Source organism: Pituophis catenifer, unplaced genomic scaffold (assembly GCF_029215685.1).
Source record: "Pituophis catenifer annectens isolate HBS135680 unplaced genomic scaffold, rPitCat1.0.hap2 SCAF_14, whole genome shotgun sequence".
Taxonomy (NCBI): Eukaryota; Metazoa; Chordata; class Lepidosauria; order Squamata; family Colubridae; genus Pituophis; species Pituophis catenifer.
This window is the reverse complement of record NW_027256894.1, coordinates 18,101,003-18,127,010: the sequence shown is the minus strand read 5'-3', so window position 1 is coordinate 18,127,010 and position 26,008 is coordinate 18,101,003. Positions and strand designations below refer to the sequence as shown.

Genomic DNA, 26,008 nt, shown 5'->3' with positions numbered 1-26,008 from the left:
AAAAAAAAAAAAAAATTAAGGAAAAACCTTTCAACTTTGGCTGCTTGCGAAGGGCCCGTGTCCAGTTTCAAGACCTCCAAAACAGGCGGTCGAATTTTGGCTGCTCAGGTTGGGAAGATCGCAACCCTACCTGAGGCATTCACCTGTGGAGACCACGAGATTCGTTTTTTCGCTGGCCGTGTTTTATTCGTTTCGTTTCTTTGAAACAGGGGAGCCAATGGTACATAGTTTCCCAAATATGAAAGCAATAAAACCCCCTCCCACCCGACCCCCAATCCAGAAGGCAAAACAAACTGCCAGAAGATTGAGATGCTACATGCTACATTTAACCTAATTAATTTACTCATGCTTATTTGGGGAGGTGAGACAAAAAAAAAAAAGCGTCATTCATAAAAACATACAGTTAAAAACAAAAGGCCATATAGAACTTTTAACCTACAGTAATGATGTACCTTGTTTCCATGCACACAACTAACATTACAAAAATTGTTTTGTTTCTTTTTTTAAAAAAAAAATAACACAATTAAGACTTCTAGGAGCATTTTGGGATAAAAACAATTCCTAATTCCTTTGGGGATGGGGGGGAGAGAGAGGGAGAGAGAGAGAGAGAGAGAGAGAGAGAGGGAGAGAGAGAGAGAGAGAGAGAGAGAGAGAGACAGAGAGACAGAGCACCTCCAGATTGCAAATTCCTATACATGTTTACTTGAAGGGATTAAATCTCTTTTTAAAAAAACTCACACGGATCACCTCAAAATAAGGGGATGTTATTTCATCTCTATTTCAGCTATGTAGGCAACAAACCAACAGTGCTAGTTAAGAACTTCATCTGTAAAGCAAGTCCAAAAGAATTCGACTTTCTACCGTTACAGAAAATATAATCTGCTCAAATAAATAAAAACGCTGCATATTAACATTTCCACTATAAAGTATGCATACCAGAATATTTATAAATATTGAATGTTTTTTTTCTTTCTTCTTCTTCTTCTTCTTCTTCTTCTTCTTCTTCTTCTTCTTCTCCGTAATACCACCTACTACAATAATGCTGGCTAAATATGATAAGCACTAGGGGTGTTGAATGCTCGCCACATACTGCGGTTACCTTGAGGTAGAACACACATGGGTACCAAATTCTGCATTCATTTACAGGTACTGCTGGTATCATGTGTTGAAGAAATGTGTACAGTATGAAAAATTCTAAAATACATATGAATGGAGCGGGGGGGAAGAAACGTTTTGAGGGGGGAAAAATATAGATTATTTTTCTCATGCAAACTATGAATTGTTTCACGGTGTAGTTTTTTGTTGTTGTTTTTTTCCAAGGCAAGATTGCTATTTAAACTCTGCAAAAGACGCGTTGTTCAAAAAGGAGAATGTTTCTACTGGTTTTAGTGCATTTCTTTTCGTTTACTCTTCTAATTTGCATTGTCAAGCTCTTTCTTTTTTTTTTTTTTTCTTTTTCTTTTTAATATACCCTTGGTGTGCAAACGACATGCCAGTTTTAAACAAAACATCGTCATGGTTTAAGAAAAAGGAAATTTCGGATCGTTTAAAAACAATGGTAAAACAGGAAAAAACTATCAGGAAATCCAGAGCAAAAGTTACATCATTTGATTTCAAGTAAAAAAAAAAAAGAGACTAATAATAATAATAATAATTATTAAAAAAAGGAACACATTTCGTGAGTACAAAACAAAAGAAAGAAAATGTCTGCTGTTTTAGTTTAGGTGTTTCAGAATGCTGCTGTAGGTCTTATGGGGAATCTGAGGAGATGACTTCATAGCAGAAGGAGTGAGGGTGGCCTGCAAGGATTTCAGGGGGGAGCCAACCGGGGTGGAAAACTGGGGAATAGCTATAGCTTCAAGGTGCTTGTTAAAGAGAAATTCTCCGCTATTACTCAGAAAGTTCCCCTCTCTCTCTTTCTCCCCAAGCTTCCCATCTTCGGCTGGCTCAGCTTCTAGCGTCTCGGGCTCTTCCTTCCTGCTAAAGAACCTGTCGAGATAACTGGGGTAGGGGGGGTTCTCCTTCTCCATCTGCTCATCCTTCCTGACCTCGCAACAAAACTGGTCTATGAGAAAACACTCCTCCCCGCCGCTGACCAGCTGGCCGTCCCACGAGTTTTGGTAGAGGGCCTCCAGCTGGGCCAAGTTAGCCATGCCTTTCTGCTGCTTCTCCCTGCTGACCGATTTAGAGATGCCTTTGGATTCTAGTTGGGAGACGGAGCTATTGAGGTCGTTCAGCTTGTCGACCGCGGCCGACTCGTGCTGCAAGCTCAGCTGAATCGTTCCCGCTATGAAGGAGTCGAAGTCAAAGGCTTGACTCTTCTCCTTTTCTGCAAGCTGCTGGGAAGCCTCCTTGAGAGCTATCTGAGCTTTCACCCATCCGTTCTTCTCACACTTGGACTTGCCTTTCTTATCTGACTTCTCTTTACTCTGCTCCTTCCAGTTAGAAAGATCTATGATCAGCTTGGGCTCATAGTAATGGTTTACTTCGCTTTCCCTCCAGACTAAATTATCTAGGTAGGAGGAGGACCTCATTTTGTAATTACAGGTATGGTTACATTCCAGATCGCAATACTTGTTTTCGTGGTGATCTGGGTACTGCCAACAAGGCTCGGTGGAGAAGTGGGTATCGAAAGCCGGATCTTCGAGATACTTTTCGCGGTCGCCGTCCAAATATTTCCGCGGGTCCACTTGTACTTCCTCTTCGTCGGTCCCATCCGAAAGAGCCCTCGGATCTCGCTGAACTTCATCGGCTTCGAAGTTGTTGTGAACGGGCCATTCGTGGTCTGAGAACTGGCTGTCGTGATACCTGTAATAGTGAGCCAACGATAAGCATCCGTTTTACTTTCAGAGTAGCTTCAGAAGGATGAGTTCATCACCGGCTATGTGCGTTTCTCACAGTTTTAATTTAGAGAAACTTCTCAGTGATAGCACACAGGTAGTCTTCAAGTTATGACCAGTCACTTAGTGACCATTTGAAATTACCACACACACACACACACACACACACACACACACAAAAAGAAAGCTACTTACTTACTTAAGAAACCTGATTTCGCTTAATTTTCAGGGTATTGGCTTAACAACCGCCAGAAAAAGTGCTGGGAAATTTGATGCCTTGACTTACAACTGCAACAACTAATGACTATTTCAGGGCTCAATTATGGTCCTAAGTCAAAGACTATCTTTTCATGCAACTTAAGAAAATACTTGGTCTTCAAGACGCTCTGAAATGTTTGCGCCAGATGCGTATTTTAGCAGCATCTAACACCACATGGCATTCTACTACTTTCTTTATCAGCTGGTATTTCAAATACTACAAGTGTCCAGAATCATCGTCTTTTAATAATAATCTCTTGTAGGGTGGTGGCTGGGCAACTGAATGGGGCTGAGGGTTTACTGGCCGGATGCCCTTCCTGTTGCTAACGCGGAGTTTTGTTCAGCAGATAGATTCTTATTGTGCCCAGAGAGGAATATCTGCCTCTACCAAGGATCGAACTCGCAGCCTCCTGATTGTGAGGAGAGCGCTCCACCTCTAGGCCACCGCACCACCTACTACAAGTGTCCAGAATAATTTCTCAAAAGTTTACCTTTCCCAGTTATAGATGTGGCTGTGACTTTCATCCATCAGCAGAATGTCATCCACTTCATCCTCAATGTGGAAAGGATGACTTGAAATGGGCTCATCAGTTGGGAAGGAATAAATACTCATGTAAGGGTGAGACAAAGCTTCTTCCGCTGTCAATCGGTCCATGGGACTGAAGGTCAGTATTTGTTCCAGGAAGTCCAAAGCTACAGAGGATAAATCCCAAACGTTTTTTTTTTTTAAAAAAAATCATTTGAACACAATATGAAGATCTTTTGTTGTATAAAAGAATAACAATATTTTATTATCACGCGATGTTTCGTATTTCTGAAATTCAGAATAGCAAAAACAATAGCACTTATATACTGCTTCATAGTATTTTACAGCCCTCTCTAAGCAGTTTATAGAGTCGGCATATTGTCCCCAGCAATCTGGGTCCTCATTTTATTGACCTCAGAAGGATGGAAGACAGAGTCAACCTTGAGCCGGTCAGGATTGAACTGCTGACAGTGGGCAGAGTTAGCTTGCAATACTGCGTAGGTAGGTAGGTAGGTAGGTAGGTAGAATTGAAATAGCACTTATATACCGCTTCACAATGCTTTATAGCCCTCTCTAAGCAGTTTACAGAGTCAGCCTATTGCCCCCAACAATCTGGGTCCTCCTTTTATCGACCTCAGAAGGATGGAAGGCTGAGTCAACCTTGAGCCGGACAGGTTTGAACTGCTTTCAGTGGGCAGTTAGCTTGCAATACTGCATTGGAAGGAAGGAAGGAAGGAAGGAAGGAAGGAAGGAAGGAAGGAAGGAAGGAAGGAAGGAAGGAAGGAAGGAAGGAAGGAAGGAAGGAAGGAAGAATTGAAATAGCACTTACACACAATGCTTTATAGCCCTAAGCAGTTTACAGAGTCAGCCTCTTGCCCCCAACAATCTGGGTCCTCCTTTTATCGACCTCAGAAGGATGGAAGGCTGAGTCAACCTTGAGCCGGACAGGATCGAACTCCTGGCAGCGAGCTGAATTAGCCTGCAAAGCTGCATTCTAACCCACTGCGCCACCACAGATTTAATGATTAAAACGTAATGCAAACAAGTTGATTACCCCCCCCCCTTTTTTTTTTCCTTTTCTTTTCCTTCTGACGTAGGACACCTTCTCCATTGTGGCATTTGTGTAAGCATCTGTTTGGCTACGTCTCTCATTGCTATAACTAGTAACGAATATGGTGGAACAGCAGAAAGCAAAAAGCAGAGATAATAGGGGACTGGCAACGAACCAAACAAACAGTTGTAGGCTTAAAATATCAGACGCGGCGAGTTCCTGAACACCGTAACCTATAATACACTTATGAAAGACTGATTTGCCCGTTGGCTTTCCCCGTTAAAATTATCACCTTGCAGTAGCTGGGCAGAAATGCTTGCAAAAGCTGCCTGCCTTTTTTAAGCCACAGATGTGTAATATAGGATGTGTTGAAAAGCACGGAAAGCTCACTGCCCATTATGATGCAAATGATTCGGCCCTTTATGGAGAACAAGTCAATTCCCTCCGTGTGGGAGTGCTGAATTTCTGCTGCAACTCTTTTGAGTTAACAGCACCAGGAGAATAGTAGATGCATACATACATTTGGCTCAGCGGTGAAATTCAATTTTTTTTTAAACTACCGGTTCTGTGGGCGTGGTTTGATGGGTGTGCCGTGGGCGTGGCAGGGGAAGGATACTGCAAAATCCCCATTCCCACTCCACTCCAGGGGAAGGATACTGCAAAATACTCATTCCCTCCCCACTCTGAAGCCAGCCAGAGGTGGAATTTGTTGGTTCTCCAAACTACACAAAATTTCCGCTACCGGTTCTCCAGAACCTGTCAGAACCTACTGGATTTCACCCCTGATTTGGCTCCAGGATGTTCCAGAACTGGAAAAGAGCGGTAACATGATATGCCCAGAGGTTTGTTCTTTGTTTTAGAGCAGGGGTCTCTAACCTTGGCAACTTTAAGACTTGTGGACTTCAACTCCCACAATCTGGGAGTTGAAGTCCACAAGTCTTAAAAGTTGCCAAGGTGGGAGACCCCTGTTTTAGAGGGCCTTGTACACTGTGCACCACAACAGTCAAAGTCATCCTGACCACAGGCTCAAAGCCTAATGTAAACAAGGAGGAGTGAAGGAAGACAAAAGAAAAAAGAAAAAAAGAGAGGAGCTGAGTTACCTTCAGGGCTGACGCCTGGGAGTAGCTGAGTTAAAGGTTTGTGTGGCTCAGTCATGTCGTTTTTAATGTAAACTGGGATTACATTAAGAAGTTCCTGCCGGTCTTCCTCATGCACGACGGGAATAGATTCCAAAATCAGCTGCATCTGTTCAAGTTCATGGGCGCCTAGAGAAGCAGTCAAGAAGCAAACGTAAACGTATAAGTAAAAAGATTCAATTTATTATACTTCATATTACAACAGCAGCAAGAATGACATTTGCCCAGAATTGGAAACAGGAAAACATGCCATCAAATGCAATGATAATAATAAAAAAAGGGCTCGAACATGCAGAAATGGATAAATTAACTATGGAGTTAAAAGATAGAGAGGAAACAAGAATATTACTAAAGTTGGAATATGTGGTACCACTGGCTAGAAACTAGATGTAAAATTAATGCATAAAGACTATATAGAAAGTATGTTAAATTGAAAATTGTATATGTTTATAAATACGATAAAACATGTTAAAGGGTAAAAGGAATATGTAAGTACATATATATATATATTATACTAAATTGATGTTAAAGAACAAAAAATGTAGAATATAGTAAAAGATAGTATGTATTTAAAGGTGTACATAATATACAGAACAATAGGCCATAAACTGGAATTATGAAATTTGAATTGATACCGATAATTGAACGCTGTAAAAATGGAAATATGTTTTTAAAACTAAAAAAGGTTGAATAGACTATTTTTTAAAAAAGATGCAGCAAACATCAGCTGGGTTTGACAATATGACGACTCAAGGCTGCACTCCGTTGGGAGTCGGATGATCAATACATTCAGGGTGGATAAAAATCGGTGATTTTTTTAAAAAAAATTAAAAATATTCGGATTTTTTTTTTTTAGTTAAATCAGATTTGATTTAAATCGGATTTTTTAAAATCAAATTTATTTTAATAAAATGCTTTTGGAGTAAAAAAAATAGTTTTCTATTTAAGATACATTCATAATTTAGTTTATTCAGCAGGAAGCGGAGCTTAGTTATGTAGCATGAGGCTGCATATTCTGCAATATTGGGATTGTCAGTGAGTCAAAAGCGGGTCAGAGGAGGAGCCGCTGAAGGGACAGAGATGACAGTTGCTCTTTAAAAATTATGATTTAAATCGAGTTTTTTGTTTTTTTTTAATTTGATTTATATGCCGCCCTTCTCCGGAGACTCAGGGTGGCTTACAATGTGCTCAGCAATAGCCTTCATCCTTTTGTATATTTATACAAAGTCAGCTTATTGCCCCCCCAATCTGGGTCCTCAATTTACCTACCTTAGAAAGGATGGAAGGCTGAGTCAACTTTGAGCCTTGGCGAGATTCGAACCCTGCAGTAATTGCAGGCAGCTGGTCTTAATAACCAGCTTAATAACAGGGTGCCTTAAACCCCTGTACTACCAAGGCTCTTGATTTAAATCAAGCCTTTTTACTAATGATGTAAATCATGATGTAAATCAACTTGATTTAAATCAAATCCACCCTGAATTCATTTAAGTAAATGTGAACTAAATAGGACAGTATTCAGGGATTCCTTGTCGTGCCACCCTCAGCGGATACCGCTGCCCCCTGGAGCTTTCCCGTAGCCGGGATGTCGCTATCCACACCCATCTCTTTGAGGGAAAAGGGGCACCCATGGCATCTGCCATTGCATTTTTAAGATGCAGGATTGTACCTGCTTGTCTTTACCAACCTGCGAAGAGAGTTTTGCCTGTCAGCATTTCAGCAAAGATGCAACCTGCAGCCCACATATCAATGGCTTTCGTGTAGTTGTTGGGCGACAGCAAGAGGCGAGGTGATCTGTACCATTTAGTTACTAGTCCTTCAGAAAGATGGCCCTAGAAGAGAGAAAGCGGGGGGGGAAGAGAGAGACGGTGTTTGCTTTTGATTTGTGCCACCTCCGTTCGGCCTTCCTTCAAGCTCGTCGTGCAATTTATTCTGCTGCGTTGCCACAAGCATTTGAGAGAGATGTGGCGGTCTTTCAAGTCTCCATGAGTTGCGTGGGCTTTGGGGAATGGGCCTGAGCCTAAGTCCACTCCAATACCAAGCCTCTATTCTGACTCAGTTTAGCCCATGTTTATAGGGTACACATTTAATCAAGAGAGAGCTGTATCCCTATACATCTCAAATGCTTTAGCCTGTTTTAGGAATGACAAACATATAACCGAGAACCAATTATTTTATGGTATTCCTAGAAACAGACAGGGGACAATCTCTGAACCTAAGTGTCAATTTTCAAAGTCTTCAGGAATATCGAAGTCTATAGCAAAACTCCAAAATGGCCACTCTATTTCCTGCGGAAGGGATTGGTTTTATGGTGCTTTTATAGATAATAATTCCAGCTAGACTTTTCAAACTATAGAACATTGTTCTGTAAGGGAACAGGGGCTATTAGACAACTCTTGTGGAGCAAGATTCATAAATCAATCAAACATCAGAACTGAAACTGTCTTTTCCAAGACTATCAAGGGCAGCCCTCCTTAACACATCCCCAAGTGTTAGACTTGATGGCTGTTTTTTGTCACACCGACGATTAAAACCATCTCCAACAAATGCCGGAAAGAGATGGTACGTATCTAACCGCGCTAAAATAAAGGAGTTAAACAGGTTGACTGAAGGACAAGATTTCGCACACCGCTTTTATTAAAAGGTGAAGAATCTAGCTAAGGCCGGCATGCAATCTTAGCAAGATTCCAACACTCAAAGCATGGGAGTGATTAACTTATGGAGAACCTGGCCAGATATTAAGCATATCCTGCGATCAACTGGCCTCCAAATTTGACTGTCTCCCATCTGTCCATCCCTCCTCCCGCCCTGCGTTTTAAAGGAAAACAGCTGCTCATGTTTTTTACTGACCTTATGAGAATAATGAGGATCCATGATCCGGGCCAGGCCAAAGTCCCCGATTTTCAGCACCAAATCTTCAGTATTAATAAAGAGGTTTGCTGGTTTGAGATCTCTATGCAGGACGTTTGCCGAGTGGATGTATTTGAGCCCGCGTAGCAGCTGGTACATGAAGAGTCTGGCATGTTCTTCCAGTAAGGGGCCCTGCTCAACCAGGTTCGCCAGATCGGTCTCCATGTACTCTTGGACAATGTAAACACAGTTCAGTTCCGTCAGAGAGCCGACGTCATCCGTCAGCTGGCTCCCATTGGGGCCGAGGATCTCAAAAACTTTGACAATGTTATCGTGGTCGAGTCTCCGGATGATTTTGATCTCGCGCAGAGCGTGCTTGACGCTTTGGGGATCGGAAAGGAGGATCTTCTTGACTGCCACTCTCTTGTCGCAATCGTTGTCGACAGCGGAAAAAACCAAGCCGTTGCCACCGGAGCCCAGAGGTTTTAAGTCCATGTACCGAGAACCTACATCGAAGCCATGAATATTCATCAGACTTTCGAACTTCTCTGCCATTTTTCTTTTTTTTTTTAAAAAAAATTGTTTTTCCTGTATCCTGTTTCCTCCCTCTTAAAAACGATTCCCGCTTCTACGAATCTAGAGAGATGCTTCCACTGGTAGGTTGCGATGGTCTCGTAGAAAAGACGAACGCCGGGTTGACTGCTGGGTAGCTTCTTGATGCTCTCATTGCATGGTCAAGCTAGCCAGGCCTGATGTTTTCCCCCCTTTTTAGGATAAGCACTTAAGACTCTTTACAGATCACGGCGAGGAGAGAGAGAGAGAAAGAGGTCGCAGCATTCATAGTTCAACGAAAGGTGCAGCACATCCGCAGACATGGAAAGGAAACACCAGGAAAAATCAAACGGAATGAAGTGGCATCTTAGGCGCCCTTCACTCTACTGTGCCAAACTGATCGACGTTTTAACAAAAATGTGAATAAATAGGCATGTAATAGGCTTGTCTTAACATCCTCCTCACAGTGCAGATACATTCAGTGTTGGACTGGTCCTGAGCAGCTTCATTCTAGGGTGGATGGTTTTGCTTGTCTCGTGTTTTACAATCTAGTTCGCTAAGAGGAAGAGGCAGCTCTTTCTGGGTAGCAAGGAGGCTGTTAGTTAATGATCAGGTGGCTCCAGCTCACCACAATCACAATCAAAGCTACCATCCATCTTATTCTGTGAAAAACTGAAGAAGAAAAAGGGGAGGGGGGAGAGAAAAGAAGCCACACATAAGCAACCCAAATCATTAGACAGGCTTAAAATTTAAATTGCATAGGGCCGTGATGGCGAACCTATGGCACGCGTGCCACAGGTGGCACATGGAGCCATATCTGTGGGCACGCAAGTGTTGCCCTAGCTCAGCTCCAGTGCGCATGCGCGCAATAGCCATCTGATTTTCGGGCCTTCCGGTCCCACTGGAAGTCAGAAAGCGGGCCGTTTCTGGCCTCCAGAGGGCCTCTGGGGAAGGCTGTTTTCGCCCTCCCCAGGCTCCAAAAAAGCACTGGAGCCTGGGGAGGGTGAAAAATGGGGCCTACCTGGCCCACTATGCCATCGCATGTCAAAAGCAGGAGGAGTGTGTGTGTGTGTGTCATGTGGGCATGCATAGGGAGAAGGGCACATTGAATTATGGCTGTGGGCATGACCCCCCTGCACCCACCCACCCCCCGCTTTTGGCACGCGACGGCAAAAAGTTTAGCCATCACTGGCATAGGGGGTTTTACTACAAACTAAACTTTTTTAAAAAAAAAAATTGCACACACACACAGAACTAGGCATTAGGAACCCTTTGATCTGCTGGATAGACCGGATCCATCACTGATCTCATTCCCACCCAGAAGATTCTATCTCATTATGTGCTTTACATGGATAGGAGCTTCTATAAAAAGGCACAAAGGCAAAACAAATTCTCGCCTGTATAAATAAATATAGCGTTAAAAATTAGAAATATACAAAAAATATAGGGGATATATTACCGATTGATACATATATATGTAATAAAAATATTATTAGATTACAGAAAGGTGAAGGAATATATTATAAGTAGAATTGTAGAACGTCACTCTGAAAAAATGCTTAAGAAGAAATTATATTCTTTTTGTGTATATGTTGTATAAATGTTCGTTGTGTATATGTTACGTATGTCTTTTTTAATATTTATATTCAATAAAAACTATTTTTAAAATAAATAAATATAGCGTCCATCCATCGGGGAAACATTTTGTACTTCTCTGTACTTTTTTTTTCCCCAAAAAGGTGAAACTTTTAAAGAAATCGTTTCACTACTTGAGACGAGTCGCTATGTTAAGTACTTTCATATTTTTTAAAAAACAAAATATGGGGATACTTCCTAAAAAAAAAAAAAAGTGAAGAAACCGGTTGTAAAAAGCAAAAGATGAAGCACATTTTACAAAGCAGGATGAATCTGAAATAACTGAATTTGCCAATCAGTCCTGCATAGGACTTTCTGCGTCCATAATCGACATGCATTCGTGTTGCCCTGGGGTGAAAACAGAATTAGAAATCAAGATATTCTGCACGCCTAGCTCATTCCAGGAAATACATACTCCTCAATAATAATGTGATTTTTAGATAAAGTGGAAGGTAGCACAGAGACTATATAAAGTAATCACAATACAGGATGTTTTTTTTGCAGAGAGCAAATCTAGAAATATTGTGGTGGAGACCAAGAACTCCGATTATTTCTATGTAGATCTTAGTTTTTTAAAAAATTGTCAGTAGTGGATCATACTCAACTGAATGGAATGTTAAAAATCCGTAAGCTATTTTCTAGCACAACGAAAGCAACCCTTTTGTGGATCTCCATATACCAGCTACACCTCTTGGTTTCCAGGGGCTCCTGCACCAACAGTTCAGTTTCACAGATTATGACTTCACCTGATGATGAAGTCACTTTCTATGGAGATGGCATTATTTTGGAAAGTCTTCCTGTTACATTACGGTGCTATCTTTTTCTGAATAGTTTTTATCCCAGAGCTATAATTGCACTCAACAATGAACCAAAGGGCCACCATCGGTGAGCTGTTGGGACAGCATTACTTGGTCTGCTGTGTGGATGTTTGGGTGGTTTAGGGGTGGGGAATCTGTGGTGGGTAGGGGTGTATTTGGGGATTGTTATGTGTGTTGGACCTGATCTTTGGGTGTTAAGTGAATTTCATTGTATGGGTATACTGTGTATACACCTACAATGACAATAAAGTTATTATTATATCTTGTTCGCGTCTATTCCCTTTTCACTTCAAGAACTTCCAGCTTCCATATTTGGCTGCAGGCACCAACTGTGTGTTTCTGAAATGCGGCTGAGGTTTTTAACAGGAAGAAAAGGCTTATTGCGAGAGAGAGAGGGAGGGAGAGAGAGAGGGAGAGAGAAAGGGAAAGGGGGAGAGAGAGGGGAGAGAGAGAGGGAGAGAGAGAGGGAGAGGGAGAAAGGAAGGGAGAGACGGAGAGGGGGAGAGAGAGGGAAGGAGGGAGAGAGGGGGGGAGAGAGAGGGAGGGAGAGAGGGAGAGAGAGAGGGAAAGGGGGAGAGAGAGGGGGGAGGGAGGGAGGGGGGAGAGAGGGATGGGGGAGAGAGGAAGGGAGGGAGAGACGGAGAGGGGAGAGAGAGAGAGGGAAGGAAGGAGAGAGAGGGGGAGAGAGAGGGAGGGAGGGAGAGAGAGAGAGCAGATGAAAAGGAACAGGAGAAAAGGGTGCGTGGGTATAGGGGAGCTTGTTGCTGAACCACTAGCTTAAAAACGAATATATATGGAGGCCAGAAAAACAACCGTCTCTACAAGCAGCCCGTACTTGGCAGCATGAAAACCGAATTGACAGTCACGGCAAATGAATAAGCTGACTGTTAGATGTAAAGGAAAACTGTTAACTGTTCTTTGGTAAGTCAAATAAAAGATAGGCCTTTTAAATAACGCGCGCGGCCTTTTATTGCTAACTGTGTGGATTGTCTACTCAAAGGATTAAACAAAAAACAAAAAAAAAACACCAGCCCGGTTGGCATTTTCATCATCTCCTACAACTCGAACTTCGGTTTGAAACTATCTTCCAGTGAAACCACAAGTTCTTGCTGCGTATTAATTCACAAAACGGACCTAGCAAACTTGGGCTTGTTCTTTCTGATGCTATTTTTTTTTTTTTTTGACTGAAGACGACAGGGCAATGAGTTAAAACTTTCCCTCTGAGTCAGTCACTCCTGTGTATTTCACAGCAAGAACGAACACCATTAAATAAATGTGGCTCATTAACTCTTTTTTCTTCCCCCAAGTCATACTCTGACCGCACTATATATTAAGCAAGCAAGGAAACAAACAAAACAAAAGCTTTTAACATAGCTTTCTACCTGGAAGAAGCTACTCAAACTTAACCCAGAGCTTATGACATCATGAGTCATTAAGGCTTCAAACTCTCAAATTCTAGGAACAGCCCTACCCAACTTTAAAACTGCCTGGAACAAAACCTGCTGAAATAAAAAAAAGCATGAGTAACGTTTGTCCTTTGCTATTCTCACCTCTTTCAGAAGTACAATAAACCTCCGAGAAAGGCCAAAGAGGGAGGTCATGGCAAATGCCTGAAGTCAAAACAAGCCATGTGGGGAGAAACCAAGTCAGCTGGGATTTTCTTGGGCCTTACCTTTGTTTGCTCAACCCACACGTGGCTGACCCTCCACAAAACTTCTTGGGGAGTTGTTGTGTTATCATACAGCACAACTACCCTTCAAGAACAAACAATATCACAAAGATGTCCATGACTTATGGCAGAGGCCACAATGGATCTCTCTCTCTCTCTCTCTCTCTCTCTCTCTCTCTCTCTCTCTCTCTCTCTCTCTCTCTCTCTCTCTCACACACACACACACACACACACACACACACACAAATCTTTAAAATATTTGCAGTCTTTCATTTGCAGTTCTGCTGTTTTAAAAGTGTAGGGGGGGGAAAGCAATTACGACAACTTTATGACCTGTGGACCAACTCCCAGAATTCCTGAGCCAGCTGTGCACAAGTCCACAAGTCAGACAGAGGTTTTTTTTTTTTATTAGCAGCCCCAAAATACATCCATTCCACTAAAGAATAACTAGCCACGTCCATGGTGGTGTTGTGCAGCTTTATTTTTTGCTCTGGATAGAGATTTCCATGCCAGGCACAAAGCGCGCGCACACAAAGCTTTAAAGAGTTCAGCATTCTTTACAACACGGACTTACCCCATGAATAGACCTTAATTTCCCTGCCCACTTTTGCTGGGAAATATTATTACCTGAAGCTGACCATTTCCACACACTGCCCACTGTAGGGAAGGCAGGCTGGCGAATACAGGTGGTCCTCGACTTAACAAGTTCATTTAGTGACCGTTCAAAGTTACGACGGCCCTGGAAAAAAGTGACTTGCAGCCGTTTTTCAGAGTTACGCCCCAGGATCACATGATCAAAAATCCAGATGCTTGGCAACTGGTTCATACTTATTATGACCACTGCTTCGCCTGATTCCCTTTTTCCACCTTCTGTCCAGCAAAGTCCACGGGGAAGCCAGATTCACTTAACAACCGGGTGACTCGCTTATCAACCGCAGGGATTCCCTGAACCACTGTGGCAAAGAAAGGTTGTAAAATGGGGCGAAACTCACTTTAACGGACGTCCCACTGAACAGCAATCGTGGTCCTAAGTTGAGGATTGCCCTGCATTAGGGCTTATTTTATTTAGGAAATTTAGAAAGGATGAAAAGCTTCTTGCATGATTAGCTTTTCATAATTAGATAATCAGGCAATTTCTTTCTGGAAGAAAGAAACCAATTCTGGAAGGAATTGGTAAGGGAAAAAAAAAAAACTGTTATACAACCTGATAAAAAACCCATACCCCATCTGTGTAACACGGTGAGGGTGCTTATGTGGATTTTTTTTTTTTTTGAAAAAAATACCAGCCACGTTGCAAGCAATAGGCAGTGAGTCATTGTAAGGACTCCTGAAACTGCAAGCGTTTCTCAACCTCCCACTTAATCCCCACACATTCTGAAGGCCAAGCTATTGTTAATTTACACATGCTCCCTGATTAAAAGTCATTAAATACTTTACTTTTCCCATTGTAAGCAAAAGAGGATGTATCCCGTCAACACTCAGATTTCAAGCTCTTGAAGAAAGAGATGGGGGGGGGTGTTGATCTCTGCCTGGTTTGCTTCCAAATAAACTTTTACTTTATAAACTGTGAATAGCTAGGACAAGTTTTCCACTCTTTCAGAAAGCTATGCCAACCACACAAAAAATAATAATAAACAAAAATAGAGTAGCAGAATGTAACAAACTATAACTAAACTGAATTTCTTTGCTGTGAGGGTAGGCTACTCTAGAAATTAATAGACATTTTGGTGAGAATTTCTTGGGCTGAAATAAACCTGAGCCGAGACTGATTTTAGTCTTGAGAAAGTACTGTGTTCACACAGCTTGCTAAACCAAGGTTTAGCGAACTAACAGGTTCTGTAGTAGAAGATGCCAACCTAAAAAATAAACAATAACTAAGCCACCTATTAATCCACCTAACCTAAGATGCTGGATGACCCCAAAACATTTTTACTGTCGTAGTTCAGATTTCCTATTGAAGTGTGGCCAGTCTGATGTAGTAAGTTAAGTTACCAGGTTTGGACCAGGGAAGCTGGGAGTTCTAGTCCTGCCTTGGGCATGAAGCTAGCTGGGTGACTTTGGGCCAGTCGCTTTATCTCAGCCCCTAGGAAGGAGGAAATGGCAAACCGCTTCTGTAAAACAATACCAAGAAAACTGCAAGACTAACCCAAGGCAGTTACACCAGGAAACAAACACCACCTTAAAACTAGCGTACTCTTTTAACTGTGCCTATCTTTCCAAAATGAATGAATGGCCATTTTAGAACAACCAACTTATTCATTGATTTATTCAAATATCCCAGTCATGCATAAATCCCACTCAGTCTCTGGAAAGAGTCATAACCAAGAATGATAGCTATTCTGTAAAGAGGATCATAAATGTCAGAACAGAGTTTTCCTTCTACAGGAGAATCTTGAGTTTAGAAGGATCTGACCCCTATCTTGGTGCGTACCCTTTGCAGTGGGGTGGGAAAAAACACTACGTAAGACTCATATTGTCTTACACTTTCTTAAGCACTTTCATAAGAGAAGATGAATTCAAATATTCAGTTATCTATCCACCCTTACTCAGGAGACACTCACCCCGGCTTTAACCTGCTTCTCCCTCCTTGCCAGGTGCATCGGTCTTCTGAAAGGGTTACCCACAGCAAAGACCACCCTCCCTCTATTAGCGGGGTGGGGGGGTTGCTCTCTAATTGGGAGGGTTGCAAGAGGAAGCGGGGTCCTTTTCAAAACCCAAAGCGGTTCCTATAATCCAGTGGTTCTCAACCTGTGGGTCGGGACCCTTTTGGGGGTCGAATGATCACAGGGGTCACCTAAGACCATCGGAAAACACATATTTTCAATGGTCTTAGGAATAATTTTATGGTTGGGGGTCACAACAACATGAGGAACTATATTAAAGGGTTGCCGGCATTAGGAAGGTTGAGAACCACTGCTATAATCCCACCAAGGCCTAAAAACGCAATAGGTGGGGGGCGGGGGGGGGGGTTTGTTGTTTTTTTTAAAATTTTTAGTCTGCAGAGAGCAATACCAGCAACATCAAGGAGGAAAGAGAGATCTAATTAGCCAGCGACTTAAAAACTCCCCACTGGATCCCTCTGTAACTTGACACAGATTCCCCCCCCTCCACAAAACCTGGTGGCAGCTGCGGCGGTGGCCAAGGAGGCCCAGCAATGAATGAAGTCTGTCCCGAAAAGCAAAAGGGGTGCGGGGGGGGGGGAAGCTGCCAATGCCGCAGTCTTGGCTGGCCAGGAAGGGGGTTGGTGGGTGGGTGGGTAAGGGGGTGGCAGGAACCGCCAAGAGACTTTTCGCCAAGGACGTGTCACATCTGCCACCCCGATGCCAACATCTGCCAGGATGACACCCCCACCACACTCTTCAGGCAAAGAGGCAGGGAGACACCCCCTCCCCACTTTATTTACTGAATTGAATGTATTGATTTGATTGCCCTTCTCACTTGGAAGCTGGGGGGTGGGGGGGAAGAGAACTGTGTCTTTCCCCCCAAAAGCCCACCCCTCTTTCTTGATTGAAGCCCCTTCCTCTCCAATGGTTCCGGCCCAGATCTTAAGAAGAAAGGGGGGGGGTAGATGGGGGTGGCCACTTTGGCCAAGGAACAAGAATGGGCAAAGCAGCAAAAAAAAGAAAAGAAAAAAAAAGGGGGGGGAAGCATAGGTCTTTCTTTGAGTTGGGGGGGGGGTCCCAAAGACAACCCCAAATATCCCCCCACCACCACTTTAAATTAAACCCCTTCGCACCTCTGTTTCCCACATTTGTTTTGGGGGTGGTGGGGGTCTGAATTCGGGAACCCAACACGTGGCGTCACAGCGTGTTCCCGGAATCGCAGTTTCCCCCCCTCCCACAACAACAACAACCCCCACCCCCAAAACCGCCTTCACACGACCGCAAAGCAGCCAACGCGTGTTTCCCCCCCGAGTCGTGGGAAGGCGGACAAGGGGGGGTCCCGAGTTCCAGGGAGAGCGGAGAGACCCCGGCGGGACACCCAAGGGAGTCGTCGTGTCCCGGGAAGGAAGGAAGGTCCGTCCGTTCTTCTTCCAGCGCCGTCCCCGCCCGCCCGTCTCCGCCGCACTGCGGAAGGCTGGCTCGGCCGGTCTTCCCGGCGCCTCGGGCCCGGCGGGGCGCGCGAGAACAAAGCGCCTTTGTGCAGCGGCGGCGGGGAGGGAAGGCAGGGAAGGCGCCCGCTCGCTCGCCCGCCCGCCCGCCGCGACGCCCACACGCCCGCCTCGACTCACGGGGCAGCCCAGGCTCATGAGGACGAAGAGCAGGAGGAGAGGACGACGCGCCACACGCCGCTCACGGCACCGCCGCCGCCGCCGCCGCTACCGGTTCAGCAGCTGCCGGGCCCCGCCAGGAGGATCGTCTCTCTGCTCGGCGGAAGCGGCGCGGCTCCTTCGGCGGCTCCGGCCATCTAACCCGGCGGAGAGGGCGAGAGAAAAGGGGGAGGCGGGGCGAGGGGCGGGGCCGGCGGAAGGGAACGCCCACCCCACCACCACCATCACCACCACCACCACCCCCGAGGGAGGGAGGGAGGGAAGGAGGCCACGCCCGTCTTGTTTTTTTCCCTCCCATCCCTCGCGCCTCCTCCTCCTCCCACCCCCCCCTTCCTGGCCCGCGCGCGCTACGTGGCGGTTGGGCGCGAGGCGGGTCGAACAGGGAGCGCGGGGTTGGGGGCGGGTGGGGGGGAAGAGGGAGGGAAAAGGGAGACGAGCGAGCGCTCCGCGCAGGCGCAGCGCGCCAGGAGAGGAAGAAGAAGGAAATAATGTTTAAATAATGTTTAAAATAGCCTGAAATACACACGCGTAGATCTATAATGTGTACATGTATGGTATATGGAGAGAGAGAGAGATGATAGAGAAATAAGGAGAGAGAGAGAGAGAGATGATAGATAAATAGAGGTAGAGAGAGAGAGATAAGGAGATGAGAGATAGAGATGAGAGAGAGATGATAGATAAATAAGAGAGAGAGTTGAGAGAGAGGGATAGAGACATGAGAGAGAGGTAGATAGAGATGAGAGATAGAGATAAAGAGATGATAGAGAGGGATAGAGAGGTAGAGATGAGAGATGATAAGAGAGATGAGAGATAGAGATAAAGAGATGAGAGAGAGATGATAGATAAATAAGAGAGAGTTGAGAGAGAGGGATAGAGACAGATGAGAGAGGTAGAGATGAGAGAGATGATATGAGAGAGAGAGGTAAAGAGATGATAGATAGAGATGAGAGAGTTAGAGAGAGATGATAGATAAATAAGAGAGTTGAGAGAGGGATAGAGACAGATGAGAGAGAGGTAGATAGAGATGAGATGATAAGAGAGATGAGAGATAGAGATAAAGAGATGATAGAGAGATAGGGATAGAGAGGTAGAGAGAGATGAGAGATGATAAGAGAGATGATAGATAAATAGAGAGAGTTGAGAGAGAGGGATAGAGACAGATGAGAGAGAGGTAGAGAGATGAGAGAGGTAGAGAGAAAGAGATGATAAGAGATGAGAGATAGAGATAAAGAGTTGAGAGAGATAGGGATAGAGGCAGATGAGAGGTAGATAGAGATGAGAGAGATGAGAGATGAGAGAGAGATGAGAGATAGAGATAAAGAGATGATAGAGAGATAGGGATAGAGAGAGAGAGATGAGAGAGAGAGGTAGATAGAGATGAAAGAGTTAGAGACAGATAATAGAGAGAGGGAGAGAGAGAGAGATGATAGATTTATTTATTATTTATTATTAAAATTTATATGCCGCCCTTCTCCCGGAGGACTCGGGGCGGCTCACAACTATCAAGTAAAGTAAAAACAATAACAATAAATAAAGTTTAAAAATACAATTAAAATCCCACAATTAATTAAAAACTCCCAAACAGATCAGACAATTTGTTTAAAAAGCCATGTCTTCAGGTCTTTGCGGAAAGAACAGAATTCGGGCTGTCCAGAACCCAGTGGGTAGATGATAGAGAGATAAGGATAGATAGATGAGAGAGAGAGAGATGATAGATAGATAGATGATAGATAGATAGATAGATAGATAGATAGATAGATGATAAATAGATAGATAGATAGATAGATAGATAGATAGATAGATAGATAGAGGTAAGTAGGTAGAGAGATTATAGAGAGATAGAGGTAGATCGATAGAGGTAGGTAGGTAGGTAGAGATGATAGAGGTAGGTAGGTATACATATAGAGGTAGAGATGATAGAGGTAGATAGATATAGAGGTAGATGTAGATACGTGCATATATAATATATATGTGTGTCTGTATATATTTATATGTGTGTATATCAAGTACCCTGTGACAGATAGACACACATATGTACACAAACACATGTATGTGCTTATAGCATATATAAGCACATGCATGTGCATATAATGTATATAATTCCATAAGATAAAATAGCCCATAACACACACACATATGTACACATACATATATGTGTATGGACGCGCACATATAGATAAATACTCCATAAAAACTCATAAATGCCCAGTTTTGGCACCTAGTACCCACAAGTTTCTCTATCCTTCTGCAAGGATCTTGAGTGCCGAATGAATGAATATGGAATGTGTTAGTGTGCTTACACTTCAAGAAGATTGTTCAAAAAAGTACCTTGTACAATTTGTGTATGTGGAGGTGTATAATAGATTTCTAATATTTCCATAAATGTAGAAGATACACTCAGCCGATAGGGCTATATGTATTTATGTGTATGTATTTATATATATTGATATATCTGCGTCTCCCTCCCTCCCTCCCTCCCTCCCTCCCTCCCTCCCTCCCTCCCTCTCTCTCTCTCCCTCCCTCCAACTTAGAGAAAGCTGGACCAAATTGTGCAAAACGTTACTCCACACTGTTCAGTTGGATTTCCTTATTTATTAGACTTCTTGTCAGGTTGGTAACTACAGTTCCTTGGGTGGTGCATCAGATCAGTGCACCTGGCTGCCAGGGTGGCATTTATTTCTGCGTAAACAAGTTTACGATTGCGGGGTGTAGCTCTCATCTTCACCGCACCTTTGCCATTCATAATCCTATCCGCTGTTGCCCGGTGACTCAAAAACCGGCTGCATTTAGCCAGGCTTATTGGGGTTAGCGCAAATAGGGCTGTAATCTAAAGAAATCTTTTAAACAAACCCTCGTGTCTGAAAGAACTGCAGGTATCCTCTCCTCTTTTATTTCTCTCCTTTATTCTGCTTTTCTTTCTCTCCCTGTTTTTACAAATGGCACCTCTTGAGAGCTGTTGGATGGAACTCCAGATATAAAATGGGTGCAATGCAATCTTTTACACGGTTTTAATTCAGTTTTCTGTGTGATTCCATGATAATGCTGCGTCACTCATGGAGGAGGAAAAAAAAGTCACTTGGAAGGACAGGACATGCTTTGCGTGCAAGTCCAAGGTTTAACTGTTTTGTTAAACATGAACTATTTTGACTGAGCTGGAAAAACTCCAGGTTGAAACAGAACAATTGCCAGGTGAGGTAGAAAAACAGCTCCTGATCTCCCTGAGGTGATGATCTTGCTGGTACTAGGTGCCAAAACAGGGCATTTATGAGTTTTTATCTTTTCTAACCATCCCCTGCTCCCAAACAAGAGTTAAACTTCATGTGGGGTCATATTATGCAACCAACCCAACCTTGTATCACCTATTAAGCCAAACCTAAATATAACCACAACATTAAATATAAAGAAGGCTAAACTAATGACAACAGATAGAACAACCCACCTTAAAACCGACAGTGGGTATCTTCTGCCTTTTAGCATCAGCCATCAACAGTACAGGAAGAAGCAGTCAAGAAATACACCACAGACCAGCACTTGATAAAACAGCCATAAAGATCTTGGAAAAGATAGTCAGGTGCCACGATATGTCTTTATTACAGAGATCAGAAGCTGGCAAGCCATGTCCCAAAGGTTCTAAGACGCTGAGCTTGTCGATCACAAAGGTCGGCAGTTCGGCAGTTCGAATCCCTAGTACAGGGATCCAAGGTCCCTTCCAACTTTGTTATTGTTACTGTTCCTTTTTCAAAAGGCAATTGGACTTTCCTTGTTTTTCCTTGAAGACATTCCACTTCTCATCCAAGAAGCTTCTTGGGTTCTGTTCAGTTCTGAAGGAGCTTCTTGGATGAGAAGCAAAACGTCTTCAAGGAAAAAACAAACAAACCATGACCTGGATGATTGAGAATCTCCATAGACAAGCCATGGTGTTCTCTGTGATACTGTATGGAAGTGAAAGCTGGATTTTGAAGAAGCAAGATAAGAGCATGGATGGCTTTGAACTTTTAGTGTTGGAAAAGACTTGAGAATACATGAACAGCTGAGGAAACAAATCAATGGATCTTCAAAGAAATCAATCTAGAGTTCTTACTCAACGCACGAATGACCATATATTTTCCTACATATCATGGAAAGACCTAGTTCTTTGGATAAGGCTCTAATGCTGGGAAAGTTAGAAGGAAAGAGAAGATGATGACCAGTAGCAATGTCGTATAGACTCAGTTGCCGTAGCAGTGAGTGATATTGATGGAAGAACTGAAGGACAATCGTGGAGAAAATCTTAACTATTTGATCGTCAAACGTTGTTGTTGTTATTATTGTGCTAAAACATTTGTTATCTAATCAAGGACGGTCATAACGCTTTTGGGAAACATCAAATCAAGAGCAGCGAAGGCAGGCTTTATAACCAATGACAGTTCCAATCCATTAAAATCAAAGCTTCGGGTCAGGGAACAGAAATGAAACAATCCAATACCTGGCAAGGCCAAATTAAATTGGCACAAAAAGATCTCTCTGGATATTAATAGAACCACATCAGGGAAGGGACCAGACAGATGTTCCAAAGCAGGAGATTTCATAATTTTAACCAATCACAGAGAAAGTCATCTTATTCTGTCCTGCTGGCTAAACTTCAGATCACGGAATACAAAAGAAAATCCATGAATTTCAGAGGTCGTATACACAGTTTGTGTTAAACTACAGTTTTCTCACCTTGATTGGTTAATTAAACCACGGTTGTCCGTGTCCACAAATTAGATTTGTCACAAACATGGTTTATGATAAGATATGATAAGATAGGCATTATACAACACACTAAGCCAGGAGTCAGCAACCTGCGGCTCTGGAGCCGCATGTGGCTCTTTCATCCCTCTGCTGCGGCTCCCTGTTGCCAGTCGGCACCACAATTTTGAGAGGAGCTTCCAGTTGGGGGGAGGGGGGGGAAGCAGGGCACGCCAGAAGAGACTCTATGGCAAGGGGTGGATTTTCAGGTCAGCCCACAATTGATAGGGTTAGGACTGTTAGAGGAAAAAGGACGCCACACTAGGAGGAGACTCTATGGTGGGGGAACTGGACTTCCAGTCAGCTCCAGAATTGAGTGGGGGGCTTCCGGTTAGGATCTTTGTGGCTCTTTGAGTGTTTAAGGTTGCCGACCCCTGCACTAAGCTCACACTAATAAATAAACAACAATAGTTGAGGGCAGCGTTTTTCAACTTCACCAACTTTAAACGTGTGGACCTCAACTCCCAAAATTGGTACTGGGGAATCCTGGGAGTTGAAATCCACGCATCTTACAGTTGCAAACGATGCTTGAAAAATACTGCAGTAGGTCATCCTGCATTACTCACAACAGCTGAAATCACCTCATCTGGGATAATCTGGATGAAAGGAAATTAGAAGCCAACTGATAAAGAGGCAAACCATTTCGTCATAAAAACAGTTAGTTCTCCATGCCACCAATCCGATTGAAAAAGGCAGGAAAAACAACTGCACCGAATGCTGGATGTGTTATAAATCAATCAGTTGGCTCAACATTTTGGGCTGGATTGAGTTTAAACTTGGTATCCTTTGAGTATGAACTGTTTTTGCAACTCTCGATCAACTCTTAGCTTCCTAGCAAATTGAAGCACTGGATCAGCTCTCCAGAAAAAAAAACAAAAAACTGTTTCTTAACCACTAGCTCAAGTGAAGATCCCAGTTCAAAGCTATTGCAGAAAGTTAACAGGTAAAAGAAAATGATAGGGCGATAAAGATGATCAGATTGTCAGAGATGTGTCCATATTTTCTGCAAAACCCCTGTTGGATTAGATTAGGAAAATTCCAAAGTTTCCAGCAATGAATAACAGAAATCTATAGGCTATATTTAATTTAAAGACGGGTGGACTGAAGGCAGAGACAAGTGGAATGAGCCTGATTTTTTAAAAAAAATTTTTTTTGATCCTGCCTTATTGTTTTTATAAATAGTTCAAGGCAGTGACCATCTTTAATACTCTTTCCTCCTCTTATTTTCCCCACAACAACAACCACCCTGTGAAGTGAATTGAGCTGAGAGTGAACAACTGGCCTAAAATTACCCAGCCAGCTTTCATGCCTAAGGAAGGACTAGAACTCTCAGTCTCCTGGTAAATGGCCCAAAGCCACCCAGCCTGCTTTTGTGTCTAATGCTGGACTAGAACCCAACATCTCTTAGTAATTTGACCAAAAGTCACTCAGCTGGCTCTCATGCATGAGGCAGGACTAGAACTCTCAGTTGCCTGGTGATTGGCCCAAGGACACCCAGCTATCTTTCATGGCTAAGGTGGAACTAGAACTAGCCTGATGCCTTAGCCTTTAGACCAAACTGATGTCAAAGATTTGATAGTATTTAATAGTTACAGCTACTTAGAAATGCAATGAGGAGAGTCCAAAAGTGTTGCCCCCAAAGCAGATTTTGTTACTTTTCTTGATTATTCCATTGATATAAGGGATACTTTGAATGGAAGCCAATGAGTTTAGTGACTGGCTTTTCCTGTACAACCTGTAGCGTTTATTCAAGTTTTTTTTCCAGGTGACTCATGTTTTCCCTCTCTCCCACGGTACACACTTTTGTTGACCCTAATGCTCCATTAACCCTGTTCACCTCCTTGGTCTCCCAGCCTGTCAACACTTCCTCTATAGGGCACTTTCTGCAGAGCAACCTTTTGCACAATCCTAAAGTAGAACGAAGAAGTAGTATAAGAAGCAAAGAAAACAGCTTCTCCTCAACTTCTGGGAGGTGTCATTTGCTGTACCCATCTGGACCTACAGTATTTTGCTTCATTGCTCCATCTTCTGTGGCCCACAGTAAACATTGCAAGGTCTACAAGACTTTGCTACATGACTTTATCCAACGTGAACTGCTTTTCTCTCTGAAAAGAAATAAGGGACCTACAATCCTAAGTAGAGAATACATCTGTAGAATCCCAGAATTGTACATTTGGAAGGATCGGCTGGTTCAATCCTTCGCCAATGCACAGGAAAATTAATTAAGCTGCCCTCCAGAAGTTGCTGTGCTGTGAACCGGCATGCTTTCGACCCAAACCTTTATTAGGTTCACACAAAACTCATCATGCGGCTGGTTGACTTGCAGCTTTGTGGGACAGAGAAACGCCGCCATTGACTGCAGCTTAGTCAATCGAGTATGGTTACAAAATAAGGACTCAACTTGCTGTGCCCTCCCAGAAGAATGAAACAACCATGCAGAAGGAATGTGATAAGTAGAATGAAAGCACAATAGCTCTCATGTAGGAACCAGCAACTAGTACTGTACTCCGAGACTGACTGTGGTTGAGATTGAGGTAATACCTAAATGGAATCACAGGGACTGAATTAATTTGTTGTTGTTCAGTCACTAAGTCATGTCCGACTCTTCATGGCTCCATGGACCACAGCGCACCAGGTCCTCCTGTCCTTCACTATCTCCCAGCATTTGCCCAAATTTATGTTCATTGCGTTGATGACACTATCTAGCCATCTCCTCCTCTGCTGTCCCCATCTCTGTTTGCCTTCCATCTTTCCCAATATGAGGGACTTTTCCAAGCGAGTCCTCTCTTCTCATTTGGTGGCCAAAGAATTTGAGCTTCAGCTTCAGGATCTGTCCTTCCAAAGGACAGGCAGAGTTGATTTCCTTTAGGATCGATTGATTGGATCTCCTTTCAGTCCAAAGGACTCTCAAGAGTCTTCTCGAGCACCACTGGATTCATAACATGACCTTAATTTGGTTAGTTAATACATTAATCCATTATCTGAGTTTGCAGACTACTGATGCATTCCCTTTGGTCAGTTGGTCACTAGGGAGGTACAAGAACAACATATTCTCCAGCCATGAGAATTTCCTCCCAATTCTTTTTTTCCCAGGAGACATTTCCAAAGCTAAATTCTTTTCGTCAGATTGAATGAGAATTGGTAGGAAAAGAAAGCCCTACTTATTCTTCTTCTTTCATTTGCCCATCATCAATGGCTTCTCAAATGTCCACTAAAATTGAGAAGATTGCATGCTTGGAGATTTTCAGTTACGTGCAGCGTTGATACTATTGTATGTTCCATCGCTGCCTAAGAAACCCTCTTTGCAAGAATCCGAGGTCATTCAGATTAAAAAAAAAAACTAGGGAGCCTTGCATTAGTAGTCCCCTGAAGTCTATGGTGGAAACATTTCTGGCAGGAATCCGCTATCGTGTTCCAGGTCTCCCACATTGTTGAACTTCTTCACCAGTAAAGAAAAACACGGCCCAATCTTTCCTCCCCCTTCAAACAACAGGGGCCATAATCAGGTTGTCTAGTAGGTTTTTCTCAATGGAGGGGGCTCACTTATTTGGATAAGTTGCCAAGGACAATTAGAGCTTTGTGGTTGTTTAAATGTGTGTGTGTCCAAAAGGAGAGATGAACGATATAGAAGTAGCA

The 26,008-nt window shown here is 43.3% G+C and overlaps 1 protein-coding gene across 2 annotated transcripts in view; it reads right to left on the bottom strand.

Annotated features, from left to right (window-relative positions):
• Positions 1 to 268: 268 nt before the first annotated feature.
• MAPK6 (mitogen-activated protein kinase 6) overlaps positions 269 to 26,008 on the bottom strand; it is a 32,069-nt gene continuing 6,329 nt past the window's right edge. Inside the window, exons 1-6 of one of the 2 annotated variants that reach the window (XM_070953796.1) lie at positions 17,564 to 17,734; positions 8,659 to 9,882; positions 7,496 to 7,640; positions 5,776 to 5,940; positions 3,590 to 3,791; positions 269 to 2,808 (exon numbers count right to left, since the gene is read on the bottom strand). In XM_070953796.1, coding sequence (XP_070809897.1) covers positions 1,716 to 2,808; positions 3,590 to 3,791; positions 5,776 to 5,940; positions 7,496 to 7,640; positions 8,659 to 9,213 — 2,160 coding nt within the window. In that variant the 5' untranslated portion in view covers positions 9,214 to 9,882; positions 17,564 to 17,734 and the 3' untranslated portion in view covers positions 269 to 1,715. Of the gene's footprint in view, positions 2,809 to 3,589; positions 3,792 to 5,775; positions 5,941 to 7,495; positions 7,641 to 8,658; positions 9,883 to 17,563; positions 17,735 to 26,008 lie in introns of those variants that run through there. The other variant, XM_070953795.1, reaches the window with a different exon arrangement.